Below are 27,371 nucleotides of genomic sequence, written 5' to 3'. Positions count from 1 at the left end.
GCCTGGAACCATGACCTAACTATAAACACTCCAGACACATTATAGCATGGATCTCATCTAAGAGATTCAAGTTAATAATTCCATGGCGAAAAAGCCCATTTGAATGATTTCTGTACTCACCTGTGCAGGAGTAATCATCAATGCGGACATAGCCGCTGTTGCAGACACACATAAAGGAGCCGGGTGTGTTCATACACATTGTGTTCTCCCTGCAGTAGTGTTTCCCCTCCGCACACTCATCGATATCTGCAAGCACAGCAGAACACAAGACACACTCTGTACTATGACCCGGACACAAAATGGTTTGCAAAACATTTGGGAAGAAGCAATGCCAAAATCCACCATTCACACTGCAGCTGCGATCAATAAGCAGCATTTGTCAAGAGTGCTGAAAGATCCAGTCTTCTGTTGTACAAAGAACATTACTCTTCACACTACTGCAGGAAACTGTTAAGACTGTAATGTAGCAGGAACACCAACACCATGTTAGAATTGTTTGATGAATATTTAAAGGGAAGCAAAAATAATTAAATTATGCCATATTATACATTTGTCGCCTCAAATCTTATTTGACCCCCTGTCTTCCATGAAAACAAGTAAATAAACTACTGCTTTAAACTTCTTGTAAATCCACCTGAAACTTCAACAGCCTTGATGATAGAAAGAAAACAAATCCATCTATAATAAAGAGAAAGTGGTTTGAATATCTTTTGAAAATAATGCATAGTAAGTGCATTAATAAAACCCAGAACACTTCTAGACCTTTCACGTTCTGTCCCTTTCCTCCACCCCCTTCACTTTCTCAGCCTCCAGCTTTTTCTCTTATACTTTTCATAGACACACACTTGTCTTTCGGTCCACCCACTCTCTCCTCCTCAAGAACACTTTATATAATCTTCCTCACAATTTTTTCTCTGTTTAAAGCACAAACTCATGCTCTTAATCAGCATATTGTCTCTTTTTTTCTTTATTAGAAAATATCATTTTCATCATCAGTTTTTTTTTCTAAGATTATTCTTAAAATAAATATCCACCCATTCATCCAAGCAATCAACCAACTTGTCCCAACTAGGGTCCATTTTTGGCTGCAGGCAAAATAAAAAAAAATAAAAATAAGTAAAATAAAATAAAATAAAAATATATTCTCTGAAAACAAGTCTTATTAATGGAGAGGCATTACATTTTTTTTTTTTTTGAGAAATAATAATTATAATAATAGCCTTTGCACACCAGTAGCTTTAGCAATGGACTGTTAAAGTCGATTTTTCTTTTTAAGATGGTGAAAACATAATATCAGTCCATCAGAGCAGTGTGTTTGGATTAAAAGTGAATAGTGGGGAGAATATGTTTAAAGTCTTATCTGTCTCAATGTGTCTTCTGAGGAGAATTCAGTACTTAAAATTAGGAGAATAAATTCACTCTTCTATTCTGTAATTGAAAATGCAATGCCTTTTTTGGCCACTTTTGTTCTAGAAGACATGAATCCCAAATTAATAATTTAAAGTTTATTTCAGTGCTAGCACTGTTATCATTTATAAGCCTGAGGCTGCTACCAACTACAGACTGCAACAGTCAGAATTGTTCCACAAACTAACAAGATAAAAAGTCTTTCATATAGAGGCCATTGTCAGTTATGTAATTCTGATGTTAAAAAAACGTTATTTTATCCCAGCTTAATGTGTGAGACAAATATAAACCACTGATTAACTGCAGCAGAAAGCAAAAACACATACAGAGGTTTTTCCCTGTTTCTGTGGATCTTTCCTGACCTGGTATCAAAACAGGCAAGATCAGCATATTTCCAAATGCTAAACGAGTCAAACAGTGCTTGATAAAGAGTGCTACTATGACCCAGCAGGTCACACTGAGGCTTGCCTTTGAGCCACATTACTGTAACAACAGTGTTGTGTAAATTCTTTCAGACACTTACAGAAGCATTCTGTGCATTTCTGGTGACCAAAAGTTTTTCTAATGTCACTTCCCCCAAAATTGTCTATTGACGGTCTATGCTGGAAGCATCCTACTGTGACTCACACTGATAAAGGTGAAAGTCACATTATGACAAAGTAAGCTATTTGTCTCCACATCACTTTAAAGTGCAGTCATCTCAATAGATTTTTCACAGCTTAAGGTTTTCAATTAAACTGCTTTCAAATAACTGCCTTGAAATCCTAAAGGGGAAGTCAAAACTGTTTATTACAGACTTTCTGCTTCACAACATGTTAATTGATGGATTGAAGTTGTGTGTATTACTTGTGGATTATTGTGATGTTTTTATCAGCTGTTTAAACTCTCATTCTGACGGCACCCATTCACTGCAGAGGATCCATTGGTGAGCAAGTGATATGATGCTACATTTCTCCAAATCTGTTCTGATGAGGAAACAAACTCATCTACATTTGGATGGCCTAAGGGTGAGTACATTTTCAGTTGAATTATTCCTATAACAGGACTTAAAAACCTAACCAAAAGAAAACTTCTTGCATGTTTTCAAGCAACACTAAGGTAAAACAATAAATAGTCATTGGATTTATGTGTGAAAAGAGATATCCGTCTCATTCTCGCTGGGCTTCCATGTATGTTAAGACAAGGGTACATCCTATTAAAAGCCAGTGAGCCACAGGAACCCTCCTTCACATCTGTACACACACTCGCACAGCATGAACTCTAGGGTTCACAATGCATTAATTACAGCTGTAAGGATAATAGCGGTGCTGAAATATTAATTCTGCGAGACACTAAGTAATCACCAGTCAACAGCTTTCGTCGGCAACTCCTCCATCTGTGATTGCAGGCAATTTAGTGATTTGTGAAAGCCGTTATTTGCTTATACAAAACAGAAATTACTAGAAAGCAAATCTGTGGGGGGTCAAATAACAGCTATGACGGTTTTGATGGATTTAGAGTTTCATTTGTTTGTATAGTGTTAAGAAACAATCTTTGGGAGTTTAATACCTTGGCAGTAGGCGCTGTCGTCCCTGAGTGCATGGTAACCTTCTTTACAGCTGCAGAAAGCTCCTGCTTCTAGGTTAATGCAGTCCGAATTCTCCACGCAACTGCGGCTGTGATCCTCAGCACAAAAATCGTGCCCTAAAAGTGAGATAGATAGATTAGAAGTGCTATGCAATGCATAATCTGATATTTATAATTTATGCATTATATTTACACAATTTACCCTATGTATTGTGGTTAATACACACTTTACATTCAACTGGGAGGATTTTTTGTTCACATACACCTGGCTAGTAGATGTGAAACACTTTTGGGGCAGTGCATATCTTGTGGTGTGACAGGCAATATACTAAATTATCTAAAATAATTTTAAATAGCATTTTACCAATTATTTTATAATTGTTAATAAATGACTTCTTAATGAGCTTTTAATTGGTCTTTTTAACTTGTCTCAACAAATCTCCATTAAACAAAATCAGTTTACTTGAGATGCAACTTTGCATTTAAGATATTAAGGTTTGTTTTCAGAAATTATTTATTAAACATAAATGTGTTTTGTACTATTGGACTTGTTTATACTTAAAACAAGTGAACAAAATTAATATGAGGTTTATGCAGTGTTGTTTGCACAAATAAGCTGATCTTGTTTTTAGGGATTTAGATATTCTAACTTGAACATTTGATAAAAATCATTATTAAGAGTAGTATATTTTGATTATATGATCTCAAATTAATAAATGGTCTGTTTGTGGTTTAAGCAACCTGTCATAAAGCAGGACCCTTTAAAAATATAGAGTGAAGTAATAAAAAAAGATGTACATTCACTTATATATTCATATAAATTACATGATTAAACAATTACAATTAAACATAAAAAGCAAATACTGAACAAAAAGCAACCCTAACAAAACAATTTTACAAAACAGTTAAGAAGTGTTAAGCCTTTTTCATACTGTCAGTCCAAATCCGATTTTTGTGCATATCCGGTTGGAATTCGATCATATTTAGCATAGGAACAGCAAAAAAAGAAAAAAAAAATCACATGAAATTAAAATTTTACAAATCTGTTAGGAACTACATTCATATGTGGTTTGAAATCCTATTCAAATTGCATTTCTGGAAATATGTCTCAGTCTGACCGCTCAGACTTGGCATAGCTCTTTCACTTTCTCAAGCCACATAAAACACAAACATGTCAGACTTTTTTTGTAGAAAACATGCTCTGTGAACTATGAAAGGTGTTGAAAAGTTGAGAATATGCTGCCCTTTAAAGTCACTGTTAAACTAGGTGCCATGTGTGTGCAATTATATGTGTGAAGACTGCAAAAATAGATGAGTGGTGTCATGCACAGTCAAGGCTTGTTATTGAGCACAAATCTAGTTTGTGTGTGCAGTGGTCAAAGGTGGCTGCCCTTAATATGAATCCAATCAGTTGAGCGTGGAGGGTGTGTGTTGTGTCTGCGTGTGTTAGTGTGTCGCACCTCTGCACACTTTACAGCAGCGGTCTGTGAGTGTGATCTGCTCTGACTCCGGGCAGTTTAGCTCTGGACAAGAAGTGATCTCAACCCTACGCATACTTCGATCCTGCAAACACACAAACAACGTTTTTATTCAATTTATCCTGCAAATAAAACTGCAAACTGGGAAAATCCAACTTCTGATGCTAAATGCTAGTTTTGAAATATGGTAGCTGTTTTTAAGCTGGTCTAAGATGGTTCAAGCAACATTCCAACTTCCATGATAGTCTAGATGGCTTTTGGAACATTTGGATAAACCAGTTAATGATCAGCTTGATTTTCAAATTTTCAAAATCAAATGTTGCTTGGATTTCAAATTTATAGACAAGCTCAGTCAGAATTATAATTCTGCAGGTAACCCAATTTATAACCAGGTTTATACAAATTTTAAATTCAAATTTTGCCTGGAATTTTGCCTGAATCCATAACCAGGCTGAGACAGATTTAATATTCTGCCTGAGATTCAAATTCATAACAAGGCACAGACAGATATTGAACTCCAATGCTGCTTGGAATTCAAATTCATGACCAGGCACAGACAGAATTTAAATTCAACCGCTGTTTGGAATTAAAATTAATAACCAGGCCAAGAGAGAATTCAAATTCCGCCTGAAATTCAAATTCATAACCAGGCCGAGGGAGAATTCAAATTCTGTTTGAAATGCTGCTTGGGATTGCAAATCATAACCAGGCCTAGGCACAATCTTCACAGAAGAATTCAGATTTCAGCAGAATCTGAATTCAGATTATTTATGGGATTCCAATTAGCACAACCCTTGCGAAAGGAAAATATATTTACCAATATATTTCTTAAAATATATTGTGATATATTGTAATATGTTATTTTCCCTTTTTATTTTCTAATATTTTATATATTTGAATGCATTTAATAATATATTGATGATACATATATTACATAATGTATTGCAAAATAAACAAATCATTGCCGCTTTCAATATATTGCAATATATTGGAAAAAATAAATATATATAAGAATATATGCCTAATATATTACATGATATTTTCCAATATACTGCAATATATTTTTGTTTCATAAGGGAACCAGGCAAGAGAACTCAGAATTTTGTTCTCAAAAAAACAGGTGCAAATAATTATGGAATAAGTCTGATTTGTCTGGGTCTGTTGAACATTTTCAGATCGCTGGCCAGTAGTTCCACTAATTCTTACCCTGCATTCAAACAGCAGACAGTTTCCCTCAGAGTCATGTACGCTCTTGCGATCACCTTCCACGTAAACTCTTCCTCTGAACAGACACACGGCTAAAGCCGAAAAAGATATACAGAGAAGAAAAGAGCAAAAATAAGATCCAGACAAGAAATTAAGAGGAAAGAGCCAAAACAAAGTGCTTTAGAATGAAAAGCATCGATCAGACAAGCATGTTAGATTAAGCCTAGCAGAGCGCAGTGTTAAATAAAGCCCTGGTTATCAGTCAAACTGCTATTAGCTTCTGCACATTAGCTCTGCTCACTCAAACACTACACACTGGTTTTGAATTATTAATGATACCAGCGAAAACGTGTGAATGTGTTGTGTGTGTTGACATTCGCATTTGTGGCAGCGGTATCCTAGCAACACAGGGATGTGGTCACTTTGTTATCAAGACCGCAGCTTGATTATATAAACGATTTTGGTGGAAAGAAAGATAGCAAAGAGAGATGATGGAGATATAAAGGAGCAAACATGAAACAAGGGGACAGAGAAGAGAAATATGCACCTTTATACATGCATGGCCTCAATTTTGTTTGTGTGTGTTTGTGTGTACACTCACGCTGGCATTCTTTACAGCAAGCTCCAGGCATGTAGATAGGAGCTGTATCAGGGGGACACTGAGGTGGTGGGCAGAAAATACTCTCGCACTCCACTGTGCCATTCTGTAGGTGGAAAACACACACACTATCATCATCAGTAAAAGAGCTTCATAATCACACGACATAAACTGACAGAATGCTGATAGCAAATCACAAAGTTAAGTCTTCAAAATCCTCAGAACTAAAACAAAGCTCAACAAATACTAAGGTATGAAGAAATTAATCTTGACAGTTTGGCTTGCCAACTTTCTGTACTGTTTATTGATACATATTTAGTATTTTTTTGTCTAGTTTTCTAGTAAAACATATTTACGAAAATGCCAATGGTGTAAGAAAAATAAGAAAAAAAGTTAATAGACACCGATAAACTTGATACTGTAAATAAATATGAATATTAATAAATATAGATATTGATATATCTATATTAATATATGCATATAATTATTGAAAAATAAACATTAAAGTATGAACTGAAATCGTATGATCCTCATGCATGAAATCTAATCTTAACATCTTATCTTCAGTGAATGTATAATGTGTTTGGATATCATAGAGCTGCTAATGGGAAGGAATTGGTAATGGTAAAAAAAAAAGTGAAGTTGTTTTGTGAGAGAATGCAAAGTTTTTTGAGGGGACATAATCATTTTGCAGGAGAATGAAAATGTTTGTCAAGAGAATGTAATAGTTTTGTGAGAATTACAAATGTTTTGCATGTGAAAACAAGGTTTCTTGGGGAAATGCAATACTTTTGTGAGAGAATGCAAAGGCATTGGCCTCTTAGAGCTCCCACAGTAGTAACAGCAGAAGTAGTCAGATCACATCACTGCTAATTTGCATCATTTGTATTGTCACTCATGTCGTCGCAGCTATTACTAAAAGGAATGACTTCCAGTTTCTTTGTCACTGAAAATTGCTTTCATTGAGAACGGTTCTTGTGTTTGTAAATTGGAGAGCCATCTGTTGTTTAAATTCCTAATTCACCCCATCCAGGCAATGCATGAACTTACTGAGCATGTACAGTTTCTGCATCCATCTATCCAAGCATCATCGTCCCTGTATATCTCTCGATTTAGGGTGCATGTCCTCTCACAGTAACAGCCATCCAAGTACATCATCTTCTCTTCGGCAAGTGCCAACTACAAGTACAATGAAGACGTGAGAAAGAAGAGAGGGTGAGACTGAATGATGAATCAATAGAGGGAGGCGATAAAAAAAATGACGAGCAAGCAAAAAAATATATTTAAGAAGGAGAGGGAAATAAGAGATTTATGATAAAGGCAGCTTTGGTGGTGTTCACTATAAACAGACTATATAGCACATAAAACTAGCGACATTCAAACCAGTACTATAAACATTGCATAGTGGAAAGACAATCAAGTAAGCACCAATAAAATGAGACAGATTAAACAAAAACAATTTTACATTTTAGAATTAAATACAATGAAACACACTGAATTAAATGTACATTTTTCAAGAAGTAGTGAAATAGAATTGAAATAATAGCCCTCATTTAAAGTCATTTAAACTCTTTTGTCATTTTGCTCAAAAACTAAAAAATAACACTTAATTTTAACATATACACTTCTAATCCAGTCCCATACAATTCACGCTGAAAACTGGAATTTCCCTGCTCAAATGATTTATTTATTATTCATGTAGCCCCCATGCAAATTGATTAAATTAACTTCTATATTACAAATTTAAATTCATTGTACAGAATGAAATTAAGGAAAGTGTGAATAAAAGGAACAACTGTTTTGCATCAGCACCAAATAATAAAAATTGAGCAAGCAGCAAAATCATGTTAAAGACACGGTACCCCAATGCTAAACATTTTTTAAAAGCTTACAGTACCTTGCTTGATGTTTTAGCCAAAATATCTTGAAGTTCCATGATCTTCTGAACCAGCCCATGGAAATCATTACAAGTGGGACAAGCTGCAAAAGTGGAGGGAATGCATTACCAGCAAGTAAACAAAGTGCATTGGTATTTTTTTCTGAGCGTATGCACTTACTACGGTTGAGATCTGGACACTGGATGATGTATCCATGGGGTACGACTACCAACTGAACATCTTGCATCACTCCCTGAGAGAAAGACAGAAAGAAAGTTAGAGATGTAGACAAGATAAATGAACAGTATTACATATTCTATGGTCTGTTTTCAATGTACAAGATTATGTTGTACCCTGAAAAACCCATGGGCGTCGTTTCTTTGACCAAGCCAGATGTTTGTTCCTCTGGGAAAGTCCATAGATGGCATCTCCACAATCCTTTCGTAAATTCTGAAAAGCAAGCCAAAATAAAAAGCAACACATGAGTGGCCAATAATAAGGACTACTACAAGGCATTCAAATCTATCTCTGGTGGTTCTCAAGCCATTCACCTGTTGCAGTCAATATGGAGCACCACTTGGGTGGCGCTGAATGCCAGGGAGACTTTGTGCCAGTGTCCATCTGCTAGACCATAGGGGAAGACCTCTCTCTGCTGCCGCTGGTCTGAGGTTTGGAAGAAGAGACGGATCTCATTACGCAGACCGCTGCTCTCTACCTCCAGAAACCTGAGGAGGAAGCCAAGAAAACAGATTTACCCTTGTGAAAAGTCATAATCAAGCTTAAAATCTAAGAACTCCAGGAAATAACTGCTGCCAAAATGATTTCTGTTAGCCCTAATGTTCCCATGCACAAGACTTCAGCAGGTTAAGCTGCCAAGAAGTCATTATTAAATTCTGGAATGTGGCAAAGCAGCAGGGAATAATGCTGCCCAAGGGAATGTATAGTTTTGAATGAATGTGAAGAGGAGCAGTGATCCGTGAATCTCTTGGCCTGGACTCTGAGTGCTGACCTTAAAGATGTGGTAAAATCAATACTGTGTGTGTTTAAGAAATGTCAGTGGACACCCCAATCAGAAGTGTTACAGACATCCCATCATGAAAACAGATTATGTGTTCCTCTGAGGAACAGTAAATCAAAACAGAAAAAAAAGGACAAAGGTTTTACAGGAGCAAAAGCCTACCGGAAGAATGAAAGCACAAACAGCCAAATAGATAGACAAGCAGAGGGATGGATCAATGGAGGGAGGGAGTGAGGGGGAGGGAGGGAGAGATGGATGGAGGGATGCAGGGATGATGGAGGTATGGATGGAAGGAAGGAAGGAAGGAAGGAAGGAAAGAGGGAGGGAAAGAGGGGTGGACAGATGGATGGAAGGAAGGAGGGATGGAAAGAGGGGATGACGGATGGATGGATGGATGGATGGATGATGGATGGATGGAAGGAAGGAAGGAAGGAAGGAGGGATGGAAAGAGAGGTGGATGGATGGATGGATGGATGGTGGACAGAAAGACAGACTGATCAACCAACAGAAGGAATAGATGGACAGATGGACAGATGGACAGACGTACAGACAGATAGACGGACAGACAGACGTACAGACAGACGTACAGACAGACAGACAGATGTACAGACAGACAGATGTACAGACAGACGTACAAACGGACAGACAGACAGACAGACAGACAGACAGACAGACAGACAGACAGACAGATAGACAGATAGATAGATAGATAGATAGATAGATAGATAGATAGATAGATAGATAGAGGAAGGGAGAGAGAGAGAGAGAGAGAGAGAGAGAGAGAGAGAGAGAGAGATGGAATGGATGGAGAGACAGACAGCCAGGCATACTGATTGAAAGATGGAGGGATGGATGGACAGACAGACAGACAGATAGAGATAGATAAGACACCTCTGATCTCCATAGTGGATAGACAGCAGCACTCCGGAGCTGAACTTCTCCTGTTTGAGGGTCAATAGAAGAGTGAACTCAGTTCTTCCTCTCAGCTTCTGAAGAATTCTCTCTGCTGCCTTGAGGGACACTCTTGCATTCCTTAATGTGCCTGATGGAGAGAGTGACAAAATCAGTGAAGGAGACATTAATTTCTCATTCAACTTGAATCAATTTACATGCATTATATATTAAAGAATATATTACATGCTTTATATATTATAGATCCCAGAACAGGTCACACAGATGTGTTTGATCCATTCAACTCTGTGTGGCCAAGCTACAGTACGTAACGTATTCAACACAACCATCAGCATGTAATTGAATTTGTTAAACATTTAGGCTACTGGTATCAAGCAAAGTGGCTTAGAGGCAGAAACAGCCTTTAGTTTCCTGACCATGATGTAGCTATGGAACTAAGATGGGTGTTTTAAGCCAACGAGGCCAACTGGTGACATTTAAGTTAAAATATCCACTCTGGAGCCAGTGTGAACACTGAACTAAACGGAATAAGTGAGCATGATAAATACCAAGAGGTTAAAGTTTGGTTGGTTAGTATAGTCCGGTTAGTGCCAGCAGGTAAAAACAACTTTGCCATCTCAAAAAGCATTCATTGCCATTAATGTCATTTTGTGCTAAAACAAGATATAAATTACATATATTTTATATAATTACATATATTAATTGCTGCCTTGTGACATCACAAACCAGCACAGTTGCTACGGGTTTAGGACAATGAAAAGAATATATACTGTATATTTACCAGTTCAAGAACTAAAGGCTAAAGTTGGTGGTCGCTGAGCAACAACCATTGAGATGAATGGGAATTCTAGAAGATAACTTTCTCAAGGTAATAAAGCTATACTTTGAGCATACAAAGGACAATTTTAAGGAAAAGATGATTTGCATCATCTTTTCATTAAAGATGACTTGCAGGTCATGTTCTAACACCGATGAGAGTTGCAATGGAATGGAAATAGAAAAAGCAGAAAGAAAGGAAACACATTGGGAAAGCTGATGAGTTGGATGAGAAGGAGACAGGAAGTTGACTGTCTCCTCAGGGATGAATGTTTAAATCAGTCCTGTCAAAATATAAAAAATGTCTGGGTCTGATCCTCTCACAGGGAAAAAAAAAACATGCAACCCACACACACTCGATCACACATAAAGGCCAACTGTTAGCTATTGTCAAGTAAAGCTCAGGGGAGCTGTAAGCCCCAGCCATGTGCCTATTGTACACCAGGAATGAGGCGGAGTTTCAGCACCTTCATTAATCAAATACACTGTACGACAGTGAGCTGAAGCTAACCTGGTAACCTCGACAATCCACAGAGGACACCGCAGCTGATCTAATGGATTCCAGGACAGTTCACAAGTATCAAATTAAAGTCCTCTGGGGAAGGGCTAGGAAAACACCTTTATTTTGGAAACCTCTCTGAATTGATTGCCCTTGGATCGACACTTGGTCTCAGATGCACTATTCTTCTATCCCACTCATCATTGAGGGTTGTAATAAAGTGCTGTAAATCAAAGGCAAGTCGTTTGATTGCAGCATTTAAGGGTCAGAGAGCAGCTGGAAATCGTTGATGGCTTTCTGCAAGGAAATTATGCAGATTACCAGTAATGACTCTCTAAATAAATATATTTAAAAATAATTAAATAATTAAATAAATAATAATAATAATAATAATTACAAATCTGTACAGATAAAGAGTTAGCTCTAAATACATAAATAAATATGTGCAGAGAGTTAACAAATTATATATATATATATATATATATATATATATATATATATATATATATATATATATATATATATATATATATATTACAATTAAATAAATGGCTACAAATCTGTACAGATAGACTAGTCAGCAAAACATTACAGAAATAAATGTTGCAAATCTGTGCAGACAGTTAGCAAAATATGAATATAAAATCAGTACAAAATTTTAAGTATAAAAGGAGCTAAATATTATAAATAAATATAAATAATTAATTAAATAAAAACAAATCTGTTACAAATCTGTACAAATTTGTACAAAGTCAGCAAAATATTGAATTTTAATAAATAAAGTTAGTGAGCTAAATATTTAAATATAAATATAAATAATAAATTAAAAGATTTAAAAAAATGCATATCAAATACATTTAATAACAAAAATTATTATTTTATCTATCAGTAAGTTTTTAAATAAACATTAAAGATTCTAGTTTATTAATCTCATTTAAGGAACATTAGACTATCTAAATTCCAGGCCATGAGTACACAGTCACCACTGAGCACAAAAATATTCTGAATTATTCAAGGCCTGTTATAATGACAAAACGAGCAAGCTACTCTCCTAAAGTTAACATTGCATTAATCAGAAGACAGAGGTCTATTATTCTGTGACTCAAAGCAGTGGTTTGGTTTGTAGAAATGCCACAGATTCATGTATCAAGGGAATAGTTTTCACAAAAATGAAAATTAATTTACTCATACTTGTGCCATTTTAATTTGATAAGCATCTCAATTTGCGTACTACATAAGAAAGAAAGTTAGGTTTGAAATAACATGAGGGTGAAGTATTCATTGAAGTCCCTGCGAAATATCTCATCGACCTGCTGCAGACACAAAGTCGAGACATGGAATCTCAGCTGGGGAATGCAGGATGAGTGATACAAGTGAAATATAGTATTTGTCTGGTCCAGACTGCATCAGTGCACTTAGCAGATGTCCCTCTTGGCTGCTGCATGCTCAAATAGCGCATGAATGAGCAGGAATCTGAACCTGGCACTTAAAAGATCTAGCAAACACAGGTCTGACAGAAGAGGTACAACTGAGCCAAACTTCTTTCTTTTATTGATTGCTTCCGCACTGCTCCATCCATTGACTCATTAATTCATTCAGTCAGGACAAGTTATTTAATGAAACACAGCTACACTCAGACTTGCAGATGTATTTTAGGCATTCTGATGTTTAACATGAAGTTACAACAGTTCAAGGGTACAGATTCAACTATGATTCAACTGAAGATATTTTTTTTGAAATAGTATAGAAATAGAAATAACAAAGTAAGCTTAATAAAGTATTTAAAGGGATAGTTTATCCAAAAATGTAAGTTCTGTCATTATGAACTCAGTCTCATGTCATTCCAAACATAAAAGGTGACATTTTTTAATGTAAAACCACATTAACATATTAACAGTGGTCCAAATGTCTCATATGAACAACATTTAAGTCATTATTCACTGATTCAGTCAACTGGTTAGTTTAATTCATGAATGAATCATTCAGGATTTGTGAACTGAATCAACAGATTCATTAAAAAGAACCTACTCAGTTATTGTCATTTTTGGAGCTTAATTTGACATTTTGGAGCTTGACAGCCTCATTTCTCATTCACTTTCATCATATTGAATATAGTATACAGAATATTTCAAAATTCATGTTTTGCATTCCATAAAATACATATGGGTTAATAATGATGAGTAAATACCGACAAGTTTTGGGGTCTTTGCCTTTCAATCCATTCTCCAAGATTTTATTTTTTATGCAATACATATACTATTTTTTGTTAATTTTCCAACAAATATAACTACACTCTAAGTTAAAAGGGGCAAAGCTTTATTTGAAATGTTCCCTTAAAGTACAAAAGGTGAAAATGTACATTTTTGCACCTAATTTACCAGTTAATTGTACATATTAGTACCATTTTATTACTTTACAAGTACAAATCAGTGCCTTTTTTGGGTACAGCTTTTGTCTGTGAGCGTACTGTGACAAATATATAACTGTGATAGAAAATTACTCATACCATGATACAAGATTTTGTTCATACCACCCACTTGCACTTACTCAATACCACAATGTCTGTCTACAGGGACATTATAATGTGTTTATCCTTGAATTATCTTTAATATCTCCTCCTCCTCCTCTCTTCTATTTTCTTCTTTCTTCTCCTGAATAAACAGCACAGCATGGATGTCATTAATGGACATTGATAGGTCTCTCATCTGCATTCTGCACATTTATGACCTTGTCTTGAAGCCTGTCTCTTAGATCCCAATTCCACAATCCCACTGGCATTTACTGGAGTGCCAATCAATACTGTTGAGGTGCCATCTTCCCAAATTAGAACAAGACTATTGCCTCCACTCATATCAAATGCTTCTGCTTATCCCAGAATGTCTTTTGACTTTTTTTCTACCAAATATGCATGCATCCTAAGTCTGTCTAATGCAATGTTTGTGTGTATATGTATGGGTGTACAGTTGCACATGCACAACGTATACAATATGAATACATTCCCCTGAGCAGCAACGTCTCATACACCATTCATACTGCAGTGCGGAACAGAAGTGATGACACAGATGCTGGCTAATTGCAAACCTAGAACATTACTGCATGCATAAAAATCTGTCATCATCGTAGGTCACGGGAGTGGTGACAGCATAGCGCTTTAGCAACTAAAAGGTTGGTGGTTTGTCCTAAGGTGCTTAAGACTGGTTGAGCCAGAAAGCAGAGAATGGCCATCACCATTTTGCCCTTGAGCAAGACACTTAACCCCAAACTGCTCAAAGCGGGATATCAATCTGAATAAACAACCAGCTATAAATCACCAGAGGGACACCGATGCTATAGGAAGGTCTGCTAAAACAGCCCTCCAAATAAACAGTGGAATAGAATAGAAAAGAACAAAGGACAGAAATAGCAGAATAGTGCAAAAAAGGAGAATAGAATAGAATAGAATAGAATAGAATAGAATACAAGAGCAGACACAGAACCAAATAAAGTAAACTACACAAATAGAACATAAAATAATTAAACACAGCAGATATGAATAAAATAAAGGAGACAGAATGCAGATAGGATTATGTATAATAGAACAGGCAAAGAATAGAATAAAACTAAATGGAAAAGAATGCAGTAGACCAGACATTCAATAAAACAGAATAGAACAGAATATATTAGATAAGAAATGTAATTGAATAAACAAAGACTATAATATGATAATGCAAGAGAAGACAAGGACAGAACAGAACAAAGCAAGGAATAGACAATAAATAAATAAAATACAGTAGATCGGAAATAGTATGGAATAGAATAACGATTTAAAAGAGAATAAACAAATAGATTATTCACATACTGTATCTGTTTTCAAAACCTAGCTGAATACTTTGGTTAGTGACTTATCTATTCATCATAGTTATAGAAAGAGCACAGTAGAAAAGAGAAGAAAAGAGTACGCAAGACTGGAAAGGGCAGCAGTCAATGACATGGAAATTAATTTTTAGAGCCCTAGAAACCGACTTCTTTGGTAACTGGTTCTATTTATCATACTGTAACTCTAGAGCCATAAACAGCATCATCCTGGCATTCAGAGTGAGCAGCGGAGCCAGATGTTATTCCCTTCTCTACTCGCCGTCCTCATTAACCACATCTCCTGAATGGGATGACAATTCTTTGATGGGCAAGAACTTGCTGCTCAACACAGGAGCCTGTTTACTCCTGGGATTGATGCTTCACTGTTGGGTTGATCCATTTTTCATGAGAGATTAAGTGGGATCTGGAATTATGCCGTTCTAAACCAGCTGTCTGCTTGGCTGTTTCGTCTCACCAGATGTTGACAATAGATTCCAATTCCTCTAAATTGATGAAGCTCACTGTGAATGCATTTTTTTTTTCTTCTGAAAAGCTGCTGTGATGTCAGTTACACACTGATACTAAAACAAAAGCAATTTGATTGACTTGTTAAATGCCAGTTATACGCACCTTCAAACAGATACGCTCTGGTCTCATTGTGGAACCCCTGGACCTGGGAAACTCCAACACTTGACTTCACATTATCAAACTCCTCGAAGATATCCACATGTAATGCTGGATCAACCCCAAAACCTGAAACTAAGGAAAATAAACATATGGAATCACTTACAAACAGAATTGAATAAAAGCAATTAAATATAATAATAGTGTTTAGTGATAATATTGTATATATATATTCAAGTTAATCAATACTGAGCATTATAAACATATGCTCAGTTCTACTTACAAAAAAATCACAGAAAATCTAAATTTAATACACATTTAATAATTAATTAACAATAATTAAAATATGTAGCCTTGAATAAATTAAATAATACCCCCCCCCCCCCAAAAAAATAAATAAAAAAAAAATAAAAATAAAAATAAAAAATAAAAAGTAAAATAAAATAAAATAAAAATACAGGATTTTACAGTATTACATGTATAACTTTTTCAATTTATGGTAAGCTAATTTTACAGTTTACAGGTATTCCACAGTTGCATTATTATTATTTTAAATGTTTATTATATGCTATACCAATTTTAAATAAGTTAGAACACATTTATACAGAATGCTTAAATATCTGTACACATGTCTCAACATTTCGGTTTCCCAAACACTGTAAGTATTTAGTGTGACCATCCACTAAGCAAAAATAACTATCTCATAGCAGCACCAATCCTGTTGCCTAAATTAACTAGCGATAAAACATCGGATAAATACCAAAGCTTACCACAGAAAAGTCCGAGATTGCAAAACGCAAAATAAAGTTTGAATAATCCCATTGCGAAGGAGGGGAGAGAAACGCCTATTCCATCATGCTGATGTTCTGCTGGATACTGAGCGAGATGGGTTTCAGTGATGCATCTCCAATAAACGCATCCTCAAACCCTCATTACACTTCGCCAGAACTTTAGCAAATAAACACGGGGAAATAAAGCAAGAATGAAAACTCCATGAGGCGAAAATTCAGCTTCTGGGGAGGCAATGTCCTTTTGTGAATGAGCTGTCCGTGGAAAGATGCAGGTGCCTCTGTCCTCCCTCACGACCAGAGAGAGAGAGAGAGAGAGAGAGAGATTGAACACACGCACCTGCAGCTCATAAATCCTGCCACCTGCTGGTCATGCACGTGGTTCAGCCTATAAAAATTCATATAACATTTTAAGTTTGCAGATACACACATTACGCATACAATATCACAATAATAGCTGTTATTAAAAGTCAACATTTTTACAAGCTCAAATACTTAAAAACCTGTCATTGATGATTTTTTTCTACATTGGGGATAAAGCTTGTTTCAAACTTGTGGTTGTTTCGTGAATTTTAATATTAGTCTTACGATTGTTTAACGGTTTACATTTAGCTAGAAATCCATAAAATCTATTTTTATTTTTAATATAAACAAATTTCACCTGAAATGTATGAATTGTATGGAATTTCACCTGAAATGTATGGAACTGTACACCATTTAAGTAAACATTATGTGCGAGACTTCCGACAAACATTCCAATAAAGGTAAATAACTAGAAGAGTAACAAAGTGCAGTAATAAGCGCTAAGAACCAGTGTGTTACAGTGATAAATCAAAAATAATACAATAACAAATACCAGTTTGCAAAATCAAGCAGCATAATTGTTTCTGTTCAGCTAAAATAGTTGGAGGCGAATGTCAGCGGAAGTCTCGGACAGTCAAGATACAAAAGGCCGCACCAGCTATTATGTTAAAACAGGTATTAAAGTTCTAAGATATTCAGGGTTCTTAAAATTACTGTGATCATTTTATGAAATGTATAATTACTGTTGGCTCATTTATGTAAAAAAATCTAAATGTGATACTGATGATGATGATCCCCAACATGAAAATGACCTACAATAACTAATGTAAATCAGTGGAGAGGAACTGATTAAATATTCATCTACTAAAAGCATGGGAGAGATTTTGTTGCTTGGATATCCAGCGTTGTTTCACTGAAATAACTAAGACACGTTGCCATGGCATCTGCAGTGTATTTGCATATGGAGAAGGGTCAAAGAAGAAGGTCATGTGAGGCATAATTAATAATTGCAGGACCAATCAAAAAGGGATTTTATGATGCGCGTCAGTCTTGCACTTGTGATACATGTAGCAGAGCACTGTTTTAAAATGGCTGGCTTTCCAAAAAATGCTTCTTGCATCTGTTTTGTGTCCATGAGAATGTGGTTTCAATGCTTTGCATAAAAAAAATAAAAAATAAAAAAACACGTGGCATTTCCGTGTGTGCATGTGCAGTGAAAGCTCATGCATTATTAATGAATCATTTGGATGGTGAACCTATAAATCTGATTACAAGATCCCACCATCACTTATTATTTATTAGACCACTGTATGCAATATACATGGTATTAATCTAAATGCATAGAAACCAGAAACCTGTTGTGAAAACAGAAAGAAAGTGAGAGAGAAACTGCTGGATGTCTTTGCACGCACCTTTCAGTTTCCACAATGACAGCTCAAGGCATCAGTGAGACAGAAGGTAGCTTAGAAAGCAATCCACAGTGAGGTAGCTGTCCTCCTTATCAGTTTGGGCACTACATAACAACAAGTGTTTCAGACAACAGCCTGTCTACATGACAATTTTTGTGGCCTCCAATAAAAGTAGCAGTTGGGGACTGCAGTATGAGTGCTGCAATCATTCTCTTCACTAGAGAGAATAATAAAAACCACACTGTTTTTGATTGAGTGAGACAGAGAGTGTTTTTAGTATACTCCTCTTTATGATCCCCCATGGTTAAGGATAATATTTTGAGCCTTTTAACCTCTTCAAGTCCCCTTCGGATGGTGGCTGTAATGTTAGGTGGTCATTCAATATGTATTTTTTCTGATACGCAGCTAACATAGCACAAGAAGGAGGATTTCTCATCTTCTAAAGCTTTTAGTGCACATTCCTAATATATATATAATTGTGACTGTTACAATGCAGCCTGTTTTAAAAGCATTCATAAAGAGTACAGCATAAGAACATATAAAAAGTAGTTGAACTGTACACTAGTTAAGACTTGACATTATCATACATTGCAATAAATTATAAAACGTTTTGAATGCAAGTAATACCCACATAATTACAATCATAATAATAAAACATATTACAGTATTAACTACCAATATGTAGATAAGCAACAAGTAAAAAGGAAGCAAAGTTGGCTAAGAAACAATATACAGTATAGATATACAATGCTGACATCTAGTGGAACAAACAGACACAGTTTCTCAGATATCTAAACGTATATTTGTTTGTATGACTATATATATATATATATATATATATATATATATATATATATATATATATATATATATATATATATATATATATATATATATATATATATGACTATATATATATATATATATATATATATATATATATATATATATATATATATATATATATATATATAGTATATTTGTGTATTGTATACACACACAACGTATAAAATATAAAACTGTATTAATATATAAATTTCTTAGAAATGAATGTGCATAAAAATTCTAATTAAAAGCAATTACATTTTAGATATTTAATAGATAGATTAATATAACATATTTGTTTACTGCATATACTGTGTATAATGTAGAAATATACAAATGTATTTGTTAAGGTGCACTCAGTATTCACAGGACCAGCTGTGCTGTGCAACTGACCAAGAAAAAAAAATACAGACAAAAGTGCCAGTACAAGGTGTAACACTGCTGAAAAAACAAACAAAAAAAAACATGTGAAACACCTGTAAAATGTTTTCAAAAATGACTCTGATTTTTGCAAAACAATTCAGTAGCAAAACATATACTGTAGTTTGCATAATTTTCCATCTTGCTAAATATGTTACAAATAAAAAAAATAAAAATAAAAAAGCACTAGGTAATTAAAGTCCAAAATGATTCACATGTACTGTACACAACCTCAGCAATGACTACTCATTGCACAAAATAAAAAAAATTAGCTTACATCAGTCCACTTTACGCCATCATGATGAGCCATGTGAGCCAGTGCAAGCGGTCAAAGGTATGTCTCCTTGCTGCCAAAACATAAGCGTGATTCAAAAGCATGCGAGTTTAAGTGCTGCACACTACATGAACATGCAGCCAAACGTGAAGACCTCTGCCAACCCGTGTCATGCCATGTATGCATATGCAGCCTGCCAGTTAACATAACAACCCATCTGAACCAAAACACAAATGAAGCTAAGTGCATGTGGGCCACCAGTGGAGTCTTCATGCAGAACCTCTAAAAAGCAATGTTGCCAAATTAATCTGAACTGTGTACAGAGTGCTATGCTGGACTGTCCACCCACAACCTTTCTGGGTGATGAAAATGTCAGACAGAGGCTTTGATAATCAGCTGAGCAATACACACCATTTCTAAAAGCATTTAGACACTATTAAATATGAATTAGAAATTTAGTAAAATGTCATCGCATTAGATAAATTATCTAAGGGAGTGGAATTAATTTGAAAAAATTATAATCTTTCAAACCAAACATTTCACAAAAATTGAAGTTTAAAAATTATTTTAACTACGGATTTACAGATTCCAAAATTAACATTTTGAAATGTCCATTATTTTCATGTTACAATATTGTTGATGACTGGAATATATATATGTATATATATATATATATATATATATATATATATATATATATATATATATATATATATATATATATATATATATATTCTAAATAAGTAAAAAAAAATAATAATAATAAAAAAAGAAAAAGCATTATAACGTACACTGTAAAAAAATAAACAATAAACAAATGCAAAAAATATCAAACTCCATCATAGTAGTAAACATTATACTAAAACTAAGATGACATCAAACCTTAATGTGCATACCTAATAAAAATAAACAAAAATAAGAAAAAAAAGTAAATATACATACATATATATATATATATATATATATATATATATATATATATATATATATATATATATATATATACACATATATATACATATACATATATATATATATATATATATATATATATATATATATATATATATATATATATATATATATATATATATATATTAAAATAAGCATGAGCTATCATACGGGCAATTCTGAGAATGTCAATTTACAGTTTTCACTGAAATTATAAGAGGACTTGATCTTTCACTTCCAAAAACTGTTAATGTAACAGTATTTTACTATAAAATAAATAGTGATGTCCAATTTGATTTAATACATTTGACATGAGCCTGGCCTTCAGTACATGTAAAGTTTTCAAGAGGTCAGGAAACAACATTGTGTATCTGGACATTTCTAAGAAATCTTTCCAAGTAGTTTTTGGAATGCTTTCATTTTTAAAAGGTTTAAAAACATACTGATGCTATTTTTGTACATTTATGTACTATATTGTCTAAAGTGCTCTTGAGAGTGCATTTGTCCAACTTTTTGTTTGTTAATGGGTGAAAATGTCACTCTGGCATTTAGCCACTCAGTGTACAGTATGATTCAAAATGGCTTTTTTTTTTTTTTTAAGTTCTTTCTTTACGCCTGAACTTCCCATTTAGACTTTTACAGAGTAAAAGTCATCCCATGGACACGATTCATGTTTTAAACCCTTAACCTTCCTGCACATTTTCAAAAGAAGGGTTCAAATATCCTGCCTTGAAGAAGTTGCTGTCCGTGGTGCTGGATCCTCTTAGCTTTCTGTGTCCCATTTTATTTAGCAAACTGTTTGATATACAACCAAACCTTTTTATATTAAATAACATTAATTTAACCCCTAAACCATTTGTCCTACTATATGTACAGTCATGGGATAAGCTAAACTAAACTAAAGACTCAGGCCATACTAAAAGGGACTTCTCTGTATATAATTCAAAAATAAGTCACCAAATCTTTTCTTTTCTCTTCTGTGTTATGGCGGTATTTACAAATTACCAACTTTTGCTTTTACATAAAAGCAAAACATTCCCACTCCATTACATGTCAGCTCTATGCTGTCCTATCATAATGAAGCCAAAAATAAATCTTAAAAAAAAGCCTCTACTAACCCCAAACCTTTGAATGGAAGAGTAATACTTCAGCACTAAAGCAATAAAGGAAAACTATATTTAGTTGTAGATAAGGTTCATCTACAGAGTTATATCCATTCACCTGATCCCTATCCCTTCTGTCATCTTGCTTTACACATATCATCATATGAAGTGGCATTCTGTCCGAATACTATTTTCATCCCTGAACATTTGAGAGAACACTTCACTGTTTTATGACAGTTTGTAAGATTTTGTTTCTAATAATAGTCCCACAGCCTATCCAGCTGTCTGACGTCATATTTCCATCCTGTTTAAAGTCAACCTGTCATAGACACACATATCGTGTCTTGAGGGTTGGGTGGCGTATGATGGTCGACACAGTGGTACTGAACATCCAACCACACGAACACAAATGTCTGAGGGTCAAGTGTCTCTTACAGAGCACATGCAGCAAGACATGTTGAATTTAAAGAAATTATTTGCAAAATCAAACATCAAATTGCAATGATTGTTGGCTTTTGTCAGATCAGTGTGTTCACACTGAGTGAACTGAGTCTTAAAAAAAACAGAAGCAGTGAACACTGTGTTCAACTTAAGCGACTCTCAAAAAAAAAAAAAAAAAAAACACTCAAAAATATCACATTTTCACTCTCTTCCTATTTCATACCTCATACAAATATTTTTATATTTTAAAAATATTCTCTTCTCCAAACATTTTAATACAATCCTCCTCAATATTTATAATATAATATAATATAATATAATATAATATAATATAATATAATATAATATAATATAATATAATATAATATAATATAATATAATATAATTTTTTCTAAGAACTTACTAAGAAGGTACAAATTCAAAAATTATAGGATAATAACATAATATTTTATGCATGTTAATATAAATAATTTCTTTATTTCTAACCACCATTTAATGTTACGATGCAAGAAAAAATTCATATTTTTTATTTACTATATATATTTACTTTAATGTATGACTTTTTCCAGTTTTTGGAATTATTCCAGTGCATTACTGAACACTAACAGAGCTGAATTAATTATAAACTCTAAAAACAACCCAGTCCATCTCTGTCTCTTACTATTTATTCCTTACAATAACTATTTCAAGTTTTGACATTTTGGATGTCAGAAGGCAAGCATGCCAGTCACCCGGGTTACTCTCATGGGTCAGATGACAGGACGGATGAAAGAGAGAGTTAAAGAGGTAAGAACACAAAATTGAAGTGTGCAGCCTTCAGGGACTTTGGTGGGGGAAAGCTACATTAGTCACCATCTGATTGAAGGAACAGACACGATGGACTGTGACAATCACGCCATCATCTGCACGCACACTTTCATGCCCGCCCCCTTCGTTCTTCCCTTCTTTTTAATGGGCAGATTCATCCCTCATCATCTAAACTCTGGGCACTTTAAATAGCAGTCCGACCCTTGCTTTTCCACAACCTCTCCACTCCTCTCCTCTCCTCTCCTCTTCTCTCAGAATGTCTAGGAGCCTGAAGCAAGGTATTTCTATGAACTGACAGAGGCTCTGATTCAAGGAGACCCACTAGCTTTTGAAGCCCATGAGGCTGACTACAGTTAGAAATCAGAAACTCTTTTTCAATCTGTGGATGTACTCTCCTGTTTTTCTCGGAGGAACTTTGAATTTCTCTAACCCTCTGCTCCCTTACTCTCTGTCTCTATTTCTCTCTCTCTTTTGGTTTGTCTCTGTGGGCAGTGGCTGTGCTGCTTGTGGCACTTCTGTGCCTGGATCCTCACAGCCGGGTCAGCTCCGCGCCCATCTGCACACACGGGCCATCAGGATGTCACGTCCCGTCCCTGGCAGATCTCTTCGACAGGGTCATTCAGCACTCTGCCAGAATGCACAGCCTCTCCAACGATCTGCACTCAGAGTTTGTGAGTCACATCTGTCTCTTCTACTAAATGTTCTAATGCAACAGTCTTTGTAAAGTGAGGAGGCTGTAAAATGTTGTCCAGATGCTACAGTGTTATATTCAAATTTTGTAATGCAAGAATGCATTTTAGAAAAAATTATAATGTACCTGTATATCAAAATGCACAGTATATGAATTGTAAATTTGTATAACTATTACTTAAAGTAATTATCTAAACTAAATAATCTACTTATCTATAATAAACAAAAAACTACATACAAAAAAAACATAAATTGCATAAATTGACTGAAATATTTATATATATATATATATATATATATATATCACGGATAAAATAATCTATTTTTGCTAATATCATAGCAACAAATTTCAATTCAAAAACTGTTTTTGTTAATATCAAGTTTTAATTAAAATAATAGACACTTTAGATGTTTAAAAATGCATCAAAACATTCATAAAATCATAAAAGCAAAATTAACTTTTTGTTAATATAAAATATTAGTTTAAATAAGAATAGACATTTAAAAATATTTTAAGTGCATCTGACAATTTTTTATATATAGTGCATAATAAAATGCATAACAACCGAATGTACAATTTTCGTAACATCTAGTGTGAATTAAAATAATATTAGCCTTTTTTAGATATTTAAAATACATAATGAAAACTCGAAATTAACAGCTTTTAATAATACAATTTGAACTTAAATAATAATAGCTATTGTAGATATTTTAAAAGTACACAAATCAATTTGATCAGTTATATACAATTTAAAAGTTGACTGAATTGATAAATTATTATTTTATTCTACAAATATTTTATACAACTATATTTATATAAAATTGTAAAATTAATAAACTAAATAACTATATGCAAACTGAATGCCCCCCACCCCCCATCTTCTCTCTTTTTCTTTTTTCTGAAGGAACAGTATTTCCTTCCCAGCAAAAATTCTATTGGAAAGATCTACCGCAAGTGTCACACCTCCAGCATACTGACTCCAAACGGCAAAGAGAATGCACAGAAACTAGCTGTGAGTATAACATTCGAATCAGCCATCTTCCTATAAATTCATCACGTGATTCTGCTGCCATTGCTTGTCATTAATGGACTGTGTTCTCTGATCCCACTACTGTCATATCACCTCTGTACCCTTGAGCAAAGCACTTAACTGCAGCCTGCCCCAAGAGAACTGTCCCATCAATTAATGCACTTAAAGTCACACCTGCTAAATTAAGTAACACAGCAACTCCTCAAACTCTCAAGCCTCATTAGTATGTTATATATAATTTCAGACAAATCTGTAGAACATGTAGAAATGAGACTTCAGATACTGTTCTTGTCATAACTGTGGTTCTAATTCTTGTGTGTCAGCGTGAAGAGTTAACAGAGGTGATTCTTAAACTGCTGGTGGCTTGGAGGGACCCCCTGTTCCAGCTGCACCAGAGCATGGCTCACCAGCAGGACTTCAACAGCTTCAGCAGTAACAAAGCCCTGGAGATGGGTGACATGGCCCATGAGCTGAGGAAAGGAGTGGAGAAAGTAGCTGAGAAGGTGAGTCACATCAAAGCAGGAAATAAGAAAAGGTGTGCGACACCGATTGTAGTTATGAGTATGATGTGTCATAAGTTACTGCAGGCACTTTCCACAAGATCTTTGGTTTTCATACTATTCATACTCAGCATAAGAGATGTTTTCTGTTGTGAGTATTAGGTATGTTGGATCAAATATCACTAAATATAAAATTATAAATATTAGTAAAGAGTAGCTGGAATCAAGCACATTTTATCTTAATTTTTTTAATGCATCTAACAGTTAAATGATACATTGAAAGTGATCATTATGACAATATTCAAGAAATAAATATTGTAATATATATATATATATATATATATATATATATATATATATATATATATATATATATATATATATATATATAATTTTAGTAGTATAATATTTATTTTTTATAGTTAAAACAATTTCAAATTAACTTTTATATGCTTATCATGTTAGATAGGTATTAGGTTTAAAGTGCAGTATTATATCTCAATTTGGTAATGTAAATATGCATTTTCCTCATATTTGTCAGATATAAAAATAAGTATGATCATATTATATAATCCATACTATATGACTTGCAAATTATGAATATTACCAGAATCTAAGGGGAGAGAAAATCGCATTTCTCAAAATATTTCATTTATTATAGTAGAAATTACATTAAAATGTAATGTTTATTTATATGTAATTTATATAAATATTTTCTCCATTTGCAGGCAAATTTTTTTTTTTATATACTAAATATTTTCTTTACTTAGTGGGAAATGTACAGTTTAACCAATGACAAAACCAACATTTGGTCTCAAATTCTTAGGTTCCTACTAAGTGATATTTTTATGACAAATTATTTAACTATCCCAATTAATCAAACACTGGAACAGGATAGGAAAAAAAGTTAAATAAAAGTATTCAGACCTGCTGTGGTTGACAATAAACATTTAGTGAACTTTCTGTACCCTGTCTGTGAAGAACGCTGTGATTCATTCATTGTTTTTTCTGTCTCGTCCTCTGTCAGATGAGAGTACTGGGAATGCTTGGCAACTCTGTGACAGGGCTGTCTGCAGCAGAAACCATGCTTCCTATATCTGACAGCGGAGAGGCCATGAGCAACTATGAGCTCCTGTACTGCTTTCGCCGTGATTCGAACAAAGTCCAGAACTATCTAAAGATTCTTAAGTGCAGAATCGTACCTGAGCACCACTGTTAGATTAAAAAACAACAAATAAAAAAAAACAATGGCCTTTCACCTGCACTAAAGAACAGCACAATGGACAAATGCTGGTCCCAACATATCAAGCATGTTCGATTCTGCACCATCCGTTAAGACTTCACCAGATCCCAGTCAATAAACCTGACTTTTTGCATCGCTTCATACTCTAGTACTCCAAACCAATGTATTGCTATAATTATCAAAAACATACATAGTAATAGAGGGAGAAATTGTTTAGCCTCTTTACAGGAAATTGCCTGTAAAGTCAATTCATTCTTTAAAATATTTTTCTATGTACCAAGTGCTTAATATTTATAATTCCAAATAAGTCAAACTCCTCTTAATCATGTTGTTATTTTATGTTTTCAAATTTTATCAATGAGAAAGAAAATTTTCGTTGGATGAACTGAGATGCCAAAAAAAAAAAAAGACATTAAAACTGTAGATTCTTCAGCACAGACCCAATGTTTACTGTATTTATTAAAGAATTTGAATGAAACATTAAAATGGTATTGCAACCACACTTCCCACCACACAACACTGGAGCTTGAAAATAATTCTGTAATATACATATATATATATATATATATATATATATATATATATATATATATATATATATATATATATATATATATATATATATTTGTGTGGGTGTGTCGAATGTTAATTAATTTTATAATTGTCAATGTATTATGTTGCATATTTTGTTGCATTTTATTAGTATTTATGGATAAGTCATATTTTAATACATATTTTACATTTTAATTTG

At 34.1% G+C, this 27,371-nt stretch overlaps 2 protein-coding genes across 3 annotated transcripts in view; one reads left to right on the top strand and one right to left on the bottom strand.

Moving 5' to 3' along the window:
• Positions 1-16,935, bottom strand: part of LOC127975523 (protein kinase C-binding protein NELL2) — a 41,954-nt gene extending 25,019 nt beyond the window's left edge. Inside the window, exons 1-13 of one of the 2 annotated variants that reach the window (XM_052579675.1) lie at positions 16,606-16,935; positions 15,842-15,970; positions 10,042-10,192; positions 8,684-8,857; positions 8,486-8,582; positions 8,313-8,385; positions 8,153-8,235; positions 7,306-7,434; positions 6,259-6,361; positions 5,658-5,749; positions 4,434-4,536; positions 2,956-3,090; positions 121-246 (exon numbers count right to left, since the gene is read on the bottom strand). In XM_052579675.1, the coding sequence (XP_052435635.1) occupies positions 121-246; positions 2,956-3,090; positions 4,434-4,536; positions 5,658-5,749; positions 6,259-6,361; positions 7,306-7,434; positions 8,153-8,235; positions 8,313-8,385; positions 8,486-8,582; positions 8,684-8,857; positions 10,042-10,192; positions 15,842-15,970; positions 16,606-16,657 (1,447 nt within the window). In that variant the 5' untranslated portion in view covers positions 16,658-16,935. The remainder of the gene's footprint in view (positions 1-120; positions 247-2,955; positions 3,091-4,433; positions 4,537-5,657; positions 5,750-6,258; positions 6,362-7,305; positions 7,435-8,152; positions 8,236-8,312; positions 8,386-8,485; positions 8,583-8,683; positions 8,858-10,041; positions 10,193-15,841; positions 15,971-16,605) is intronic. The other variant, XM_052579668.1, reaches the window with a different exon arrangement.
• A 6,134-nt stretch (positions 16,936-23,069) lies between these two features.
• Positions 23,070-27,017, top strand: LOC127971068 (prolactin-like). Its single transcript, XM_052573827.1, has 6 exons — positions 23,070-23,135; positions 23,421-23,508; positions 23,634-23,827; positions 24,752-24,859; positions 25,201-25,380; positions 26,405-27,017. The coding sequence occupies exons 1-6, from the start codon at positions 23,070-23,072 to the stop codon at positions 26,594-26,596; spliced, it is 828 nt and encodes a 275-aa protein (XP_052429787.1). The 3' UTR covers positions 26,597-27,017.
• The last annotated feature ends 354 nt before the right edge of the window (positions 27,018-27,371 follow it).

Source organism: Carassius gibelio, chromosome A4 (genome assembly GCF_023724105.1).
Source record: "Carassius gibelio isolate Cgi1373 ecotype wild population from Czech Republic chromosome A4, carGib1.2-hapl.c, whole genome shotgun sequence".
In the NCBI taxonomy this organism is placed as follows: Eukaryota; Metazoa; Chordata; class Actinopteri; order Cypriniformes; family Cyprinidae; genus Carassius; species Carassius gibelio.
The sequence above is the reverse complement of the archived record's forward strand: the minus strand, read 5'-3'. Positions and strand labels throughout refer to the sequence as shown.

Coding starts and splice junctions, on each gene's coding strand:
- LOC127971068 (XM_052573827.1), top strand. CDS start 23,070: ATGCCAGTCACCCGGGTTACTCTCATGGGTCAGATGACAGGACGGATG. Junction 23,136..23,420: donor TGAAAGAGAGAGTTAAAGAG/GTAAGAACACAA, acceptor CAGAATGTCTAG/GAGCCTGAAGCAAGGTATTT. Junction 23,828..24,751: donor ACGATCTGCACTCAGAGTTT/GTGAGTCACATC, acceptor TTTTTTCTGAAG/GAACAGTATTTCCTTCCCAG.